The sequence below is a fragment of the Xyrauchen texanus genome, chromosome 22 (genome assembly GCF_025860055.1).
Source record: "Xyrauchen texanus isolate HMW12.3.18 chromosome 22, RBS_HiC_50CHRs, whole genome shotgun sequence".
NCBI classification, from domain to species: domain Eukaryota; kingdom Metazoa; phylum Chordata; class Actinopteri; order Cypriniformes; family Catostomidae; genus Xyrauchen; species Xyrauchen texanus.
The window spans coordinates 32,392,272-32,410,431 of record NC_068297.1 but is presented as its reverse complement, the minus strand read 5'-3'; the positions used below and the strand labels follow the sequence as shown (position 1 = coordinate 32,410,431).

At 37.0% G+C, this 18,160-nt stretch overlaps 1 protein-coding gene across 1 annotated transcript; it reads left to right on the top strand.

The window, feature by feature from the left end:
- Positions 1-4,421: 4,421 nt before the first annotated feature.
- LOC127662414 (zinc transporter ZIP9-like) lies at positions 4,422-16,558 on the top strand. The gene is made up of 7 exons (XM_052153569.1): positions 4,422-5,027; positions 6,506-6,614; positions 7,816-8,016; positions 8,120-8,188; positions 8,317-8,402; positions 9,339-9,473; positions 13,841-16,558. Exons 1-7 carry the CDS (start codon positions 4,932-4,934, stop codon positions 14,072-14,074), a joined length of 930 nt encoding a protein of 309 aa, XP_052009529.1. The 5' UTR covers positions 4,422-4,931; the 3' UTR covers positions 14,075-16,558.
- Positions 16,559-18,160: the final 1,602 nt, after the last annotated feature.

The window sequence follows — 18,160 nt, the reverse complement described above, 5'->3', positions numbered from 1 at the left end:
TATAGCAGCAACTCTCAGAAATAATTTCACTGGAACTAATGAGCAGAGGGAGGGATGGCGCTCCTTACTTTGGTTTAAACAGCTTTGATGAATGGCCGCTGTCCCAAGGCGCACATTGTCATTAGCCTGACAGGAGATATAAGTTAAGCCTTAAGAAAATGGAAAATTGATTTATCTCAATTTTGCTTCAGAGCAAATGGTTAATTCCCTGTGATCAAGCCTCACTGCATAAATGTTGCTGTAGAAACTGCCAATTTTTGTTCTCTTTATCTTGTTGAAGGAATGACAATTTCAGCAGATGCTGTCTGGATTAGATAAAAAGTCAGCATGCGTTCATTATGGAATGGATTACACATATCTAAAGAACAATTAAAACTTTGGAGAAACTCTGCAGCCAAATAAATAATTGGGCAACGTTCTTAGATGTTTTATAATCATAATGGACCTGCGTTTTGGCAAACCACAGGCAAACTAAAAGCCTTGTGCATGACTCTTGAAATAAGCCAAATTGATTCTTGAAGAAAGAGAGATCCAGTACTGTGAGATACAAATATATATTTTTTAGAAGTTAATAAATAAGGGAGGGCAGGGCTATTTCTCACACTTTTTACTCAAGTAAATTATTATTAGGGTAAATATTCCATCATTGTTATCTTAATACAATAGTAATAAAAATACAGATAATTTAAAATACTTTGTGTGACAACATGTCCCAAATGCATGTCGCCATGTTATATGGCGCAAGCTGTCACAAAAAGAACCTGCTTTGTTTTGATGGTCACTGTAATTTTGCCAAGGACATGCTCCTTGATCACTGATTTGAGAAGAATATATTTGTTTGATTGGATTTAAATGGAAAAGAATAAAGTTTTCATAAACTTTTTTATGAATAACAATTCATAAAACAGCAAAAAAGGGAATAGGAAACATACAAAATATAAAGCACGTTTGATGCCTTACCCCAATATTGATGTGATAACTTGCCTAAACCTGAAACATACACTTTTGCTGAAAATACAGTTAAACTTTTAGGGCTATCTACATTCATTATACAGTCATATAGTCACATTATCTGAGTTATGTAACACATGCCCAAGAGAATTGTTAAGGCAATTAATGAGAGAGCAACAAACAATACAACAGTTCCATCTAGTGTCTGGATTCAAGACTACAAAATCAAAAAGAATGGTGGCTGATGCTTTTAGTCTTTAAATTTGTACCTATTTGCAAGTGCTGTTTTAGTAATGTCAAAAGAAATGGAAATCCATTGGCAAAATGGGTCTGGTCCATGTCCAGTGTTAAGAGGGATACTTTTGAAATGTATTCCACTACAGATTACAGAATACATGCTGTAAAATGTCCTTTGTAACATATTCTATTAGATTACTCAAGGTCAGTAACTTATTCTAAATACTTTGGATTACTTCTTCAACACTGGTAGATTTGTTTACTTGTTTTGACTATAAAAACTCTGCCAGTACAGTAAGACAAAATAAACATGTAAAAAATACATTCTCTGCAAAACTTAAATATCTTATGCAGTGTTGTTTCTAAAACTAAATAAATCAAATTGATCTTGTTTTAAAGATTGTTTGATATTTTACAGGAAAACAAAGAAAAAGATTTTTGCCCTAATATCAAAGGTCTTACTAGAAAAAAAAAGAAGTAATGATCCAACGTGAATTTTCTTGATAAAAAAAATATGACAGTGTCTGGTAACATGTGCATGTAAAATGGCTAGAAATAGCATTTTAGCTTAGCGTAAAGCTGACAATTTACACAAGGTTTATTTCTATTTCTTCTGCTCCAAACTTACTTCAAACTTACTTCTCTGAATGTAACACTTCATAAGAAAGTGTTTCACTGCTGTTCAAATGCATTTTGGATCGCATCATTTATATGTATAAATGTTTTCCATCTGAAAGGACTGAATATTAAATTAAACAAATTACAAAAAAAATGCTAAATAAACTCTTCAGTAATCAAAATACTTTTTGAATGTAACTGTATACTCTAATTACAAATTATTTAAATTGTACCTGTAGTGGAATATAGTTACTTATATTTTGTATTTTAAATATGTAATCCCATTACATGTATTTTGCTACTCCCCAACCCTATCCATATCAATGTAAGATTTGGTAATTGAAATTACACATAATCCATATAAATTTAAATGAATTTGCATAAGTGTGGAGCTTAGTTAGCCAGTATGAGGGCCAAATTAATACAAATTAAATCAGTAAAAAATATTTAAAGAAATCTTAAAATACATAATGAAATAATTAAATGAATAATTATATCTCTAAATAAATCGGGGCCTGGGTAGCTTAGCGAGTAGGCTACTGATGCTGACTACCTCCCATAGAGTCGCAAGTTCAAATCCAGGGCATGCTGAGTGACTCCTGCCAGGTCTCCTAAGCAACCAAATTCACCCGTTTGCTAGGGAGGGTAGTCACATTGGGTAACCTCCTCGTGGTCATAATAATGTGTTATTCTTGCTTTCGGTGGGTGCGTGGTGAGTTGTGCGTGGATGCCACGAAGAAAAGTGTGGGCCTCCACATGTGCTACGTCTCCGCGGTAACACGTTTAACAAGCCATGTGATAAAATGTAATGATTGACAGTCGCAGACATGGAGGCAACTGAGACTCGTCCTCCACCACCCGGATTGAAGCGAGTCGACGCCACGTGGATTTAGAGCGCATTCCAAACAGGGGAGGAAAAAAAATCGCTAAATAATTCAAATCAAATGTCAACTGAGTTTGCGTCCATTTTCATTTTAGCATTATTTTTTAGTTGATTTTCCATTTAAGCATGAGCTTTGTGTCTTTTTTTATTTAAATTTTCAGGTTTACGACTATCTGCACGTCACACAATGACAGTGTGCTTCAATGTTTATGATTTTCTGGTTAGTGAGTTTAGGCACATTTTTTTTTATTTTTTTTTATTTTAATTAGATTTTTCACACCGCAACTATGGCTGAGCTTGGTTCAATAAGAGATTTGCAGATGAAGTTGCCAACCAAAACAATGACAATCACTTAACTGTAAGCCATTTAGAGAACGTAAGGGAAATGTTGGCTGAAATAAATGCTGTCTATGACCTTAAAGGAGCAATATACAATATTGACATCAAGCGTTTAGAATGGGTACTGCAGTCCAAATTCAAAATATTGGAGAGAGTTGCTCGCTCCTTCCCAGACACGAAGCTCACGAGGGTTGCCAGGTTGATGACACGCAATAGGAACGAGCAAACTGACAATGGCAATCGACGAGCCTTACACTGTAAGTTGATCAGCTAATGTATACGTTTGCAATGTTTTATTGTTTGAAATAATATAATAATAGTATTATTGAAGACTCTGTCAATGTTAGTTAGATGTATTGCTGTCTTCCTTGTCTGCAGCGCGCTGTGTTTGCCCGCTAACTTGTTTCAAATCTGGCAACACGGGGTGTCGGAATACTATTAGGAAATGGGCAGTGGGTGGGATCACACAGGCCAAAACACGGACGGACATTTCAAAGTAGAATATACAGACTGTATCATTGTTTCGGAGAAGCCCCTATTTCAATTTATCATGTTTCCTAAATCTCTGAAAACAGATTATGCTAATTTTATGCTTTAGTACATTAAATATATTATACATTGCACCTTTAACATTGACTTGTTCGGTGAGAGGTCAGTATGGAAGAGGACGTCCTACTTTAATAGGCAACACTACTGTTGTTGAGTGGCTTGTCCAGACTCGAGAACCGGCCCCTAACCCTGAAAATGAAAAGACATGGAACTCACACATAAATTAGAAATCAACATAAAGATAGTGCTAAAATAAAAAACTAAATAAAAACTGGATGCAATCTAATGCTAAAATTAAATGCAATGGACTTTTATTGATTTATTTAATAATAAATTAGTTTTTTTTATAAGTATATATGTGTATCACAATTGATTTAAATATTTTAAAACATTATTTAATTTTTATGAATTTGGCACTCCATACGCCTGCCCTAAACTGGATAGTTGTTGATTGAGAGGCAACAGAATAATAATAATAACAATAAATAACTGAATAAATGGACATGAAATAAACTACTAATACTACTACTACTAATAATAATAATGTGAATAATAATATAAACAATAATCTTAAAGCTGCACAGAGGTCATTTATTTACTCAGATTTAGCTAAGAGTAGGCTAATATATATATATTTCTTGCTCGCCAAAGCTTCCTGTGTAATGAGAACGAAGTATATAAGAAACTACATATCTAAAATATAGTTAACTACAAATAATAAATATATTTTGCCATAATTTTACTTTTGATTTGATCGTGTGGACAGACGTTGGTTAACGCAATTTGGCGGGGGCTTTTGTTTTGACGTCGACGTGAGCCGGAAGTGCTTCGATCACATTGCCAACATCACACTGGGCTAGTTAGCGATCAGTGGGCAGTCCGTATTGCGGAACAAATAACAAACTAGATGAGTTTACCACTGCAAAACCATGTCGCCTGATTAGGAATCATCATGACGTTAACAGCAGCCTGAGATCAGAGAAGTAAACTATGACATGTTGTCAGGGATCTTTTGATTTGTTTATTTAATTTCAGGCTGCTTGTGATGATATTAGCGGTTGCTAAGCGTTTAGCGATTGTGTGATTAAAGTTGAGCAACAACATCCAGACAATCGATCAAAACCGCTCTGGCAGCATATCAACAGTAGATGTACGTCTTAGTTCTATTGATCTGTGGGGAATAAATACACACGTACAGCTCTCTGGCTAACTGGCTAGTAAACCAATCCATGTAAGAAGGTTCTGTTGGCATCAACCAGTGACTGATTGCTCGGGTTTTGCTGTTAAACATCTCAAAGTGAGTCAGCGCTAGGATCTTTAGTCGTTTTGCTGCTCTCACGGGTGATCGTGTGGAATGGATGACTTCAGCTCCATCAGTCTGCTGTCTCTGGCTATGCTGGTTGGCTGTTATGTGGCTGGAACTATTCCCCTGGCTGTCAACTTCTCTGAGGTGAGCTTTGGCCTGGGTTGAACATGTTTGTGTACTTAGGACATTTTGGATGTTGAATGTAATATCAAGATTACGTTTACTGTAGACATAAGCTTCCTAATATAGATGCCTCCTACACTGGACTGATTTAACCCTCATTTTCTGTTTTGATTGACTGTACTGTATGATGTTTGTCGAAGTTAATATCTTATTAGTCTTTATTATAAATTATTTTTATGTGTTCCTCTGATCTAGTCAAAACCTTGTAGGCAGATACTGTAGAATCTTTAACCCTCTGTTGTATCGCATAGTAGATATAGGCCTACTCTTTTCAGAAATGTGACTGTTATCTTAACTAGTAATGTTTCTGTTTCGGGTCAGTTTGACCCCAGTACAAATATTGTAGAAAAATGCAATCCAAATAGACAGTGTTCCTGTAATGCATTTTGTAGTATACCAATCTGTGAATCTTGGCAAGTAAAGTTAATTGGGTCTATTAATACGCTTTGGTCCAAATATAAATAATGTATAACATTTTTAATAATAAATATATCATCAAGAAGGATGGTTGAAGCGTGTTATCAATTTGAAATAATTATTCTTATCAGTTCTCATAAGATTTGAAAAAGTAATGAAGTGTTGTCCTGATGCATTAAAAAGTACTTTTAACTCCAAAAAGAACATGGGGGTTAAACAGGGGTGCATTGTCTTATAGGGATAGTTCACCCAAAATGAAAGTTATCTTGTCATTTACTCTCATGCCATTCCAGATGTGTATGACTTTCTTTCTTCTGGGGAACACAAATTAAGATTTTTAGATAAATATCTCTGCTCTGTAGGTCCATACAATGCAAGTGAATGGTGATCAGAGCTTTGTAGCTCCAAAAATCACATAAAGGAAACATAGAAGTAATCCAGACTCCAGTGTTTAAATCCATATCTTAAGAAGCAATATAATAGCTGTGGGTGAGAAATGTTTCAGATGTAAAAGTGAAATTTAAAGTGGAGATTTAGAATAAAAAAGGGCTTGCAGTATATTTGTATCTGTTTCTCACCCACACCTATTATATTGCTTTTGAAGATATGGATTTAAACAACTTGAGTCTTATGGATTACTTCCATGTTTCCTTTATGTGATTTTTGGAGCTACAAATCTCTGATCACCATTCACTTGCATTGTATGGACCTACAGAGCTGAGATATTCTTATAAAAATCTTTGTGTTCTGCTGAAGAAAGAAATTCGCACACCTGGGATGACATGAGGGTGAGTAAATGATGAGAGCATTTTCATTTTTGGGTGAACAATCTTTTTAAAATTCTGTTCATACTTCTCTGGACAAGAAAAATTATCAGTATTGCTTATTTGTCCAGGCATGCCTCTGTTTGTGACAGTATACTGGAGATTCATTTTTATGATAACTGACATATACACATAATGTTTGTCAACGTTTGTGGTAGGAAAAGCCAAACTGAGATGTTTGATTTTTTTTTTTATCAGGAGAAGCTCAAGTTGGTGACTGTGTTGGGAGCAGGACTGTTATGTGGCACTGCACTGGCTGTCATTATTCCAGAAGGGGTTCATGCACTCTATGAGGAAATGCTGGAAGGTAAGCTACGGGTTTAAGGCCTTTTCACACCTGAGGTGTTAAAGCAATAATGACAGACAAAATGCAGATGAATGGCCTATTCACATTAAAAGCAATGCAAACGATTGCTGTTACCACATCCACACCTTTGCAGTAGGTGGTGCTGATTGACAGTCAATTTTACTCCAGTATAGTAGGTGGTGCAATGCACACTTCAACAGGTTTGATCTTCAGTCTGATCCATTAATGGAGACAGTGGCAAGAAAAAGTATGTAAACCCTTTGAAATTACTTATATGTATACATATAAAAAAAGAAAATCTGATTTGATCTTCATTTATGTTACAAAAATGAACAAACACAATCTGTTTTAACTAATAAAACACAAATTAGTGTATTGTTCTTGTACATACTGAATACATCATTCAAACATTCAGTGTAGGTTGGAAAAAAGTTGAACCCCTAGGATAATGACATCAACAAAAGCTAGATGGAGTCAGGAGTTGTCAAACCTGGCATTGGCATCCAAATAATGAAACGAGATTGGAGGGGTGGGTTAGAGCTACTTAGACTTATAAAAAGCACTCACACATTTTGAGTTTGCTATTTACAAGAAACATTAGCCAGGGCTCGACCATAAGAAATGCCCAATGGCCAGGAGCCAGTATGTGAGCGATTCGGGCCAGTTTCTAGAACTGTCACTTGCCCCATCGGGTCAGTGCTGCATTTGTAACATTAGTGCAAGCAGACAACAACCGAGAGAGCACAAAAATTACATAGAGCGAACAAATTCTTCTAACAAAGCACTCAAAGACATGAGAGTGTGATTATATTCAGCTCACAAGGACGCGCGAGCACATAATATACTGGAAGCGTCAAGGCAAAGTCACGTGAGTGCACAAGAGTTTGCAGACACTGAGCATGCTCTTCCAGAACTGTCCTCCCTCTTTTCCAAACGTCTTAGCAGCAGCTATTACCAATTTATAAAACATGGCAGAAAAAAAAAACACCTCATGAATTTCGTAGGGGGATTTCACATCTTGCGCAATATTTTTAATCATTAGTTCACCCAAAATTAAAATATTCTTTCATCAATGCTAGTTTGGGCAGAGGTCTCTTTGCTAAAAATCCAAATCTGATTGGATAAGTTTATCCATTAGAATCATGCTTTGATTTGTGGTTTGAATGGATTCCAAAGCTGTGCTCTTCCTGTTTTGGTGTAGTTGGGCACGATCATGGCCACGTGAAAGTGGAGGCGGAAGTTTCCGAGGCAAAGATTGTAGAAGGAGTGGTGGGGCCCAGCAGTGAACACGGCCATGGTCACGATCAGCTCCACGCATATATCGGTGTCTCTCTGGTTCTGGGCTTTGTCTTCATGCTGCTGGTGGATCAAATCGGCAGTTCTCACATGCACAGCAGTGACGGTCAGTGTGCTCATCCTTTAAAAAATTAATCTCTGTAATTTTTGCTTGACAAACAAGAGTTGATGTTGTAAAGTGGCTGAAACCATTCTGTCCACACTTTTAGATCCAGAGGCAGCAAGGGCTGCTAGCTCAAAATTCACCACAACACTTGGATTGGTCGTTCACGCTGCAGGTAAAGAATAAAAGAAAAATAAAACTATGGCATATAGGAGGACAAACATGCATGAAACATGTTTAGTTATCATAAATATATTGTGTTGAATTTTTGGAAACTATGTTTGATTCTTTCTCTGGCTTTAGCCGATGGGGTTGCGCTTGGAGCTGCTGCGTCCACCTCTCAGACCAGCGTCCAGCTCATTGTGTTTGTGGCCATCATGTTGCATAAGGTACTTTCATCCTAAATCAATTTAGCCCAACCATCCTTGTAGTATTGAAGCTCCTTGACCATTCCCAATAATATCCTAGAATGTTTATTAGTTAAGACGTTAGTTTTTTTTAATATGTTTGCTTTGAAAACTGTTTAAAGCTGAAAGTTAAGAATTGTCCATGCAAAGTGTATTTTTTTTGGTTTAAAGGCAGACTTATTAAAGGAATAGTTTACCCAATTACATAAATTCTCTCATTTACTTACTCTCAGGCCATCCCAGATATATATGATTTTTTTAAGTGGAATACCTCAGCTCTGTAGGTCCATACAATGTAAGGGAATGGTGGCTAGAACATTGTAGCTCCAAAAAAACATATAAAGGCAGTTAAAATAAAAATAATTACCCATACAACTCCAGTAGTGAAATCCTTATCTTCAGAAGCGACAGAATAGGGGTGAGTGAGAAACGGATAAATATTGAAGTATTTTTTTAATACCATAAATCTTGCTACAGAAGACACCGATTTAACCACTGAGTCATATTGATGACTTTTATTCTGCTTTTAATGTGCTTTTTAGAGTCTCAATGTTCTGGACACCATTCATTTGCATTGAATGGACTACCAGAGCTTACATTTTCTTATAAAAATCTTCATTTGTATTCTGCAGAAGAAATAAATTCAAACACATCTGGGATGGTATGATTGTGAGTAAATGATGAGAGAAGTTACATTTTTGGGTGAATTATTATTTTTATAATTATTATAATGTTTTCTTTGGATTTCAGCTGGTTATAAATCAAAACGGCACTATACATTAAATACCTTTGCCTTTTATGTTTTTTTTTGTTCATTGTGTAGCTTTATGAAATTGTTTCTCGCCCTTGCAAAATAACTACTGAGAATTATTTAAATGTGTTGTCTGGTTTGCTATGTTGATATTTCTTGTATTTCAGGCCCCTGCTGCATTTGGACTTGTATCTTTCCTCATGCATGCCGGTTTAGAAAGAAACCGCATCCGGAAACATCTGTTAGTCTTTGCCTTGGCGGCTCCTGCTTTGTCCATGCTCACATACGTCGGACTCAGTCAGGTATGTTCAAGTATAAGTAAGAGCAGATGGTTACATTGTAATCGCAAAGCAGTTTCATGCAGACAATTTTCCTCTAGTCTTACATTCTCACTTCAAATGTATCGAGACAAATTTGATCCTGTAGAAATATTTTTGTAAAAAAAAAATGCAATAGCAATAAGCAGGTTATTTAAAGGTACACTCAGTACTTTTTTCCCCCTTATACATATTATACCTATAAAAAAATAAATAAAAGAATGAGTAAACATTTTTCAGTGAAAATTTAACTAAAGAATACTGCCCAAAATTTCAATATCTGCTTCTGCTGGTTACCTGGACACTGTGGAATCCCAGGAAATGAGGACGCAGACACTGCTGTAAAAGAGGCTTTATCAGCGGATTTCATAAAGTGTCCAATACCTCCCACTGACCTAAATCCCATAATAAATTCATATATTAAAAACAAATGGCAAACTGAGTGGGATCAATGCATTATGAACAAACTCCATGAAATCGGCCTTATTGTTGGCAAAAGAAGTTCCTCTTTGTTTTCAAATCGCTGGGACCAGATCGCAGTTGAATAGGTCACTCCAGGTTGACACACAAGTTTTTAATATTAGGAGAAGATTTACCAACATGTACCTTCTGCCAGAATCCATTATCCCTGAAGCATGTTTTATTAGACTGTACTGGTCTTAACCCCGTGAGAAACCTTTTTTTATCCATTCGGCACTCTGGAAGAAAGTTTTAACAAAGTCAACCCAAATGCATTTTAGAGTTTTTAGGAAAAATTGATTTTAAAAACATTTTATAGAATTCCTTACACATTTCTCGCCATGGAGATAGCCATAGAAGCTGGCATGGCGTTAAAAACGAACAAACCTAAAGAATACATGACTTGTATACTATGGGATTTTCTGAAAAGCTGCTTTGAAGCTATGTGTATTGTGACTAGCGCTATACAAATTAAAATGACTTAAACTCTTGCTTTTTCGTGACAAAGAATATACACTGATAGGTGTCAGTATTAGTGGTCGAACGATATGGGTTTTTTAATGGCTGATGCCAATATCCAGAGAGCAGGGTGGCCGAAAGGCTGATATAATGGCGATATATCACACAATTTAATATAGTATATAACATTACTAAAAAAAAAAATATATATATATATATATATAGCACTATATTTACTCAATTTCACACAAAAATGTAACTTTGTAAAAAAATAATCTAAACAAAAAATATTGTATTTTAAAAGGTAAATAGTAGTTTCTTCTGATTTCTGCTTAGTCATCAAATTTATGTTAAAATATTAAGATAATATTAGAGAGTTCATCCTGTTCTCAAACCCCAAATGAGACATCAAACTCACCCTGGTGCGAGCCCCCCGTCTCATCCCAGAAGTCGACCGGGCAAACTAGCGTACTGGGGAATGAGAGGTCCGTGGGGGTTTACCCGGCACAACCGCTCCCATTGAGGTACCTGAATCACCCCAGCACTAACCGACAAGGCCTCGTACCCGTAGGTAGAATGAACAGGGTGGGGAGCAGCTGTAGTGGCTTTCCCCTTTAAGAAGGAAAGCCTTGACCGCAGCATTGCCATGGTCACGCTCTCGCAGTGAGAGCATGAGCAATCCACGAATGCTGTCTCAGCGTGGCTGTTGCACAGACACGTGAGGCAGCGATTGTGGCCATCAGAGGCAGAGAGGTAACGGCCGCAACCAGGACAGAAATGCATCTTTAAAAAGACGCTCTCCGTCAGTGCCACTCTTTTAGGGGAAAATATACTATATTTTCTAGAGGAAAATATAGCTGTCGAAAGCACAAAGGGACATTCTCTGCAATTATTCGTGCACAAGGGGGAGAAACCACTGAAATGCGCCATATATCCAACTGCATACACAGAGGTGAATGGAACGGCAACGAATGAATTCAATGAACGAACACCGCTCGGCTCTGAAGAAAAAATCTGAATGAGTGGTTGCGAACCAGCTCCTTTTATACCCGTATGTCCAGGGTAGTGGCTTGCAAATTCCACTCGCCAATTCCCATTGGCCTTTTCTCAAAGATCAGAGGTGTTTGGGGCTTCCAAGAGCGGCCCCTAGTGTCACTACATCGACACAATGTCGAGTGAGTGACAGATGGGGAACAAAAAACATTCTGTAAGCGGCAGATCTGTGGACAGAAATGCCTTCTTGATGAGAGAGACAAATTGCTGTTTTGGCAGCTCGAGAGGGACCTACACAATATTAGGCAGGTGGTTTTAATGTTGTGGCTAATCGGTTTATACCAAGATAATTGTTCCCTGTGGTTAAATGGTGCTTGTCTAACAAAACCTGAGTGGATAGTTGTAGCAGTTGTTGTTCTTACGTCATATGTTCGAGTCACGAGACAATGCCCATGTACCTGGAGGAAGTATGTCCGAAATCTATTCATACTACTCGCATGCATACCTTGATGGTAAATGGTCTGCACTTATCGCCTTTTTTAACCTTAGAGTTTACCAAAGCGCTTTACACTGTGTCTCATTCATTCATTCACATACCAATGGTGTCAGAGCCTGCCATTGGGAGCAACTTGGGGTTCAGTGTCTTGCTCAAGGACACTGCGGCATGTGGAATCATGAGGGCCGGGAATCGAACCACCAACCCTGCGATTAGTGGCCGACCCGCTCTACCACCTGAGCCACAGCCTCATCAAATACAGTACATACTGTGACAGCACATGGTTTCGAATGCAGTAACAATGCTGCTCTTCTCGGTTTTTGTCTCAATGTTATCTTTTGAGGGCAAAGATTTGGAAAGAGGGGGCGTGACTAATTCAATGGTTCAGTCTTGTGAAAATTCCAGAATGCTAAAATCACTTACAGCACATTTAAGATGTGTTTTGGATGATCCGATAAAAAGTAGTCAGCACTAAATACAGGTCTAAACGTTTTGCGTTCACATCACATTTGAGGTATAAACGGCAACAGACATCAGTGAAGCACCGCTTCTCACCTGTCAATCAACTGCTGCACTTAAACAAGAGTTTATAAATTTTTTTCAACGTCAGTTCATTAATGTGGTATGATCAGTTGTAGATAACCCTGCCCCTGAATGCACATAAAAACTAAACACTGTGGTTGTGGGGCTCCAGATTGCGACTAAAATGGTTGCAAATGGACCAACATTTTTTGATTGCGATAAAATTTGTAAATCTAGTCGCCACTGGCAACAGTCGGGTTGTGTGCCTTCATATGCGGTTTTGTCAGATATTAAATTGTGAGTTACTGAATACATCTTTAGAGTGCACAAGTGTGTCTCTCGCCACTTTTCACCCGTTCTGTTTCTGACAAGCTTGCTGCACCACACAACAACAGATCCAGAGCGAGAGAGTCGTGAACAAATTACTCTTGAACCAGGTCTTTTTCATGAATCACACAAAAATAACTGAGGGTTTGAACTCAGGAGCTGAGGTTAGCAGTTTGAATGAGATTCACTTTCTCATCGAATCAGCCAACTGGGAGCGCAGACATTTCAAAATAAGAGTCCCATGTGAATTTCAGGCTTGTTTAAAATTAAAAGTCATGTATTGTGTACTACTACTTCTAGTAATTATTGGTTGGGATTGGAGTAGCAAAATAAACTGCATCTGGGATTTCATTCAGTTTGTTCTCTTGTAATCTCTGCCTGGGGCCATCCGGTAACAGTAAAGAAAGACTAAGCCAATTTTTTAAAACAATAAAAGTGTGTGTGTGTGTGTGTGTGTGTGTGTGTGTGTGTGTGTGTGTGTGTGTGTGTGTGTGTGTGTGTGTGTGTATGTATGTATATATATATATATATATATATATATATATATATATATAACTGCATACACAATTATTACACGGGTGCAAAGGTGCAAACATTCATTGATGCTCAAGAAGACAACACACTACTATATGCATACTGTACTTTTTGTAAATATCTGTAATGTAGATTCTAAAGAGCAGTACTAAATATTATTTTTTTTATATAAATTATGAAAGGGGTGTGAACATTTTGAGACAAAAGGGAATGCAAGCTTATCTTAACTATATATACTGTTTATTAAACCTTCGATGAATGGGTTGTCAACTGACTTTTCTTTGACTTTCTATCTTGTTTCTGAACAGCAATCTAAATTGAGAAAATCTGTGATTTGGCTACTAAAAACAGCCATTTGGCTCGTTAATGTTTCATTTAGTCTGGAGCCCTGGGTTGGTTTCTGTAAATGTCGGTTAGATGGTCTCTTTCTTTCAAAGTGGGTGGGTCTTGGCCAGAATGAGCTACAATGAGGACCAGAACTGATGCCATTAAGTTAGAGGTCTGGTTATGTGAGGCCGTTATCATCTAACACTTCCTCTGCTTTAATTCTTGTCCTTTTCAGAGCAGTAAAGAGGCACTGTCTGATGTCAACGCTACTGGTGTGGCTATGCTGTTCTCTGCTGGCACCTTCCTCTACGTGGCTACGGTGCATGTTCTACCGGAGGTGGGCGGCATGGGGGGCCACAGCCACTCACCTGGGGGAAGTGGAGGGAAAGGACTGAGTAAAGTGGAGGTTGGAGCTCTGGTACTAGGCTGTCTGATACCGCTGGTGCTTTCCATCGGCCACAAGCACTAGTGTTCTTCACTTGAAGCTACATAAAAGACAAACCATACCAGAAAGAGCAAATGGGTCTTTGAACAGCGTTGGCTAAACAAGAACCTCACATTAGCGGTTTGAATCATGTCTCTGTCAGTTTATTGAATTCAGTGGTTTGATTGAATGTAAGAACATTCAAGATGGGTACAGGATTTGGGAAGCATCTATGGACTTCCGGAATGGGTGGCCCTGCCCCTCCATAAAGCACTGTGTGCTGACATCTTACATTGACCATACATAAATAAATGCCATCATGTGTCCAGCTCTTTTCTTCTGTTTTTTCTTCAGTGGTGCAGGTTTTTTTTTTAGAGTTTATAAGGATAGGTTGTGGTTGGGTTGTCATGTAGACTATACATTTGGTATTCTAGAAGTTTGTGAATGGAATATGATCATGAGACACAGATGTTGCCATTATAATTGATCAGATAGTTTTTACATGTTTTTTATTTCTTACAGACATGAGCCCCAAAATTGTAATTGTAAGTTTATTTCATTTTCCCTTTTTTGCACATTTCTTCAGTATTGAGTTGTAATTTTGAACATTATGATGAAATTATACCTCTTTTTTTTTTCATTAAGTTGGTGAACACCAAATAGTGTTGTTACCTAACAAGAAGTGCTAACGTTTTTTTCTTATATATTTTTGTAACTTCCATTCTCCCACCCCTTCAGCCTTTTTATTTTATTTTTTTATTGTTGTTAACAAGACGACAATTTCTCCTTACTCGATATTCTAATAGTCAATATGCTTCTGGAATATTATGGGAACATTCATTGAAGTATGGGCTAGTTTTGTACTCAAACTTGGTTGCTGCCAAAAATGTTTTTCTTCTTGGATCGCTCATTAAATGTATATAATTATTGGAGAATCTAATAATGTGTAGTTAGTAATTGAACAAATATGACATCTATATTTGGTCGTAGACCATCTGGGGGACCGCTGAAGGATCAAAGTTATTAAGCAGTTTTTTTTTTCTTTATGAAAAAAGCTGTGTTTGAGGTTATTGTACACCGATACATAATTGAACCCAATTATGACATGGAAATGTTCAGTGTCCATAGGCTCAGCTGTTGGACGCATTGTTATTTTTAGTTCAGTGCATGCACAGCTTAGTTATTTGACTTTTGAGTCATTACTCTAACCTGATTGGTTGTTGAATCCTGGAGAAAGGATCTGATAAGTTAGTCACACGTTTTGTACTGTGATGCCTGCTCGGAGCAAAGCCTGTGTACTGTAAATATGTATTTTCTGTATAAATGACAAACAAATGCTCCAGACAAAAAGAGAGAGAAAAAAAGCTCCTAGATTCCCTATTTGAGATCCATTCAACACCATGTTGTCTTTAGTCTTACTGCAGTTTACTGTATATAACAAGTGGGGAATTGAGATAATTTTTAAGTGTACTGACATCAATAATTCCACTTTATAATGGTCTTCAGTGTCTTAACTGGTCCTGAAGAGAAATCGAGATCAGTTGTGAAGAATACAGGATGGATCTCTGATCCTGTTGTTGGTTTCAAAGTGTTTTAGACTGAAACCGTGGTTCATGAACTTGGCAAGATTGTGTATCACCGAGATCACAAGCAAGTTACTTTAAGGTTCTACAAGCAACTATTCATGGGGCATAATTAGTTTTGCTATATGACAGTCAAAAGCTGTTAGTGCTTTTAGCTCTCTAGCCCCTCATCTTACTGTAGTACGCATGTATAGCGTCAGCCTCAAACTAGTGCAATGTGGAAGATACGCTGTTGAGCCGAGGCTTCATGGTGAATTGCATAGTATGTCCACTTTAAGACTACTTTAAAGGGGAAATTGAAGGTAAATTAGTCTCATTTGAATCCAAATCTGTGCCCAGTGATTTGGGACAAATATTAAATGGAACTGAATTATTATTGAGATTGTTTGGGTGAAATATTTTGCTATATTGTTTTGACTTCTTTTGACCGATTCCATTGCCATAGCTCTGATTGTGACTTGTTTGGATCTGTTAGGATTGAGGATGGGCATTGATGCTAATAGTATTTAGGATAGAGCTTTTACATTTACAAAGTGAGGGATTGGAGGAGTGGGGTATGTTGAAATCAGAGGCTGAGTTTGGGGGGCTTTTATGTGATCATTCCACAAGAGGACTATGCCTTATTTTTCTCGATTGTTTAACTTTAAATGTTTGTAAAACGTTTGTTCTTGGTGATTGGAATAAACTTAATTTCTTTTTTAATGGATGCAAATCATAAAACGTACTTTATTTTACCTGTTTAATAACATTTGGAACTGCATTGATCAATATTTTCAGGTTGTGTAATAATGAAGCAAATAAATGAGGAATGAGTCATTAATGAAACAAACAAGTTATTGTTCAGTAATTAAGAGAAAAACAAGCACACAGTAATTTTATGAATCCTTACAGTAATCTGGGGCATTTTTTTACACTTTCAAGTGCAGCATTTGTTTTTATGATGTTACCCCTACACTTCAGACCAATCAATCCAGCTAAAGTTAAATAAAGCATCGTTTCTCAACTACACCTGCTATTTTGCGTCAAAAAACATGAATTTAACCACTTTCACTCATTAAATATATCATGGCTGACTGAATAGTCAATTTCTACAGTGGCATTAGTATATTTTAACTGTTGTGTTTGAGTGATGCTACATCCGCAACTCACTCAAACACAATAGTTTTAATTAGCCATAATTAATTTAGTTCATAAGTGTCTATGGCAGAAAAAGTATGAATAGTATGGAGGTGTGGCATTCTGAACTCAGCTAATGAGAACATTTAAGTTTAAAATGTAATAAAGATGAACATTTGCTGATAATTTACTCTCAGAACATCCAAGATGTACATGAACTTATTTCTTCATCAGAACAGGATTTAAGATTTTTAGTAAAGTATCCCAGGTGTTTAGCTTCATCCAATGCAAGTGAATGGACACCAATTTTGACGGTCCAAAAAGCTCACTCAGCCAGCATCAAAGTAATCCACATGACTCCAGTCGATTAAGTCGCTAATAAAAGGTTTTTAACTTTAAATCGGTGCTTCCGCCAGCTCTCTCTAGCTGTTTGAACTCTCGCATACAGTCCTCTGCTGAACTTCTGAATTCTCGCATGATCGCGCCAACGTAATGATGTCACACGACAGCGATGTGAGGCAGTCAGTGTTTACAGTTTTAATTAATGATTTTTTTTTTCACACAAATCTATCGATTCACTTCAGAAGACATTACTTGATCAGTGAGAGTTGTGTGGATTACTTTGATGCTGACCAAGTGAGCTTTTTGGAACGCAAAATATTGGTGTCCATTCACTTGCATTGGATGAAGCTAAAAACCTAGAATACTTTACTAAAAATCTTAAATCCTGTTCTGGTGAAGAAATAAGGTCATATACATCTTAGATGTTATGATAGTGAGTAAATTAAAAGCAAATTTTCATCCTTTGTGAAATATTCCTTTAAGCCTGTTGAATTTCACACTATGCATGCAAGAATACTAGAAAGGACATGATTTAACTATCAGAAAAGCACTGTTTACATGCAGCTAACTCCACCCACAGTAATGAAAACAGTAACACATTACTAGAAGTTGCTTGATGAATTGGCAACAGTAGGTCTAAAGTTTGGCTGCTGAAATCGGTCTGTGCTTACTGAAATTCTAATCACTGCCCCCAGTGGTAGAAGCTGGAAATGTTGTTGAATGTATGGGCACGAGTTAGCTCCAGTTTCTGGGTGAGATTTCCACAGAGTGGCGCCAAAATTGAGTCGTATTTGTAGGTGTAAATGATGTTATGCAGTCAAATGGAATGCATATTTTATAAACTCTACCCTTCACCTAACCACCATTTGACTAAAAAGGTGTTTGTATTTAAATTTATGCAAAAATGCCTGATTGGGGATGGCACTTGTCAGTAATATGGCTGAATGGGGTTGATTTAAGGGTGCATGAACTTTGGGAAGCCACATTCACAGTGTGGTCAGTCTGAAAAAAGTAGTCCCACTGCTAAGAACAATTTAGACAACTTTAAAATTCAAATATTATTATTTTCAGTGGAAAGTAGTGCATACAA

Bases quoted from the DNA above. Each gene is read 5' to 3' on its own strand.
- LOC127662414 (XM_052153569.1), top strand. From the start codon at position 4,932: ATGGATGACTTCAGCTCCATCAGTCTGCTGTCTCTGGCTATGCTGGTT. The intron at 6,615-7,815 runs GTAAGCTACGGG...GTTTTGGTGTAG, and splicing joins CTATGAGGAAATGCTGGAAG to TTGGGCACGATCATGGCCAC. The intron at 8,189-8,316 runs GTAAAGAATAAA...CTCTGGCTTTAG, and splicing joins ATTGGTCGTTCACGCTGCAG to CCGATGGGGTTGCGCTTGGA.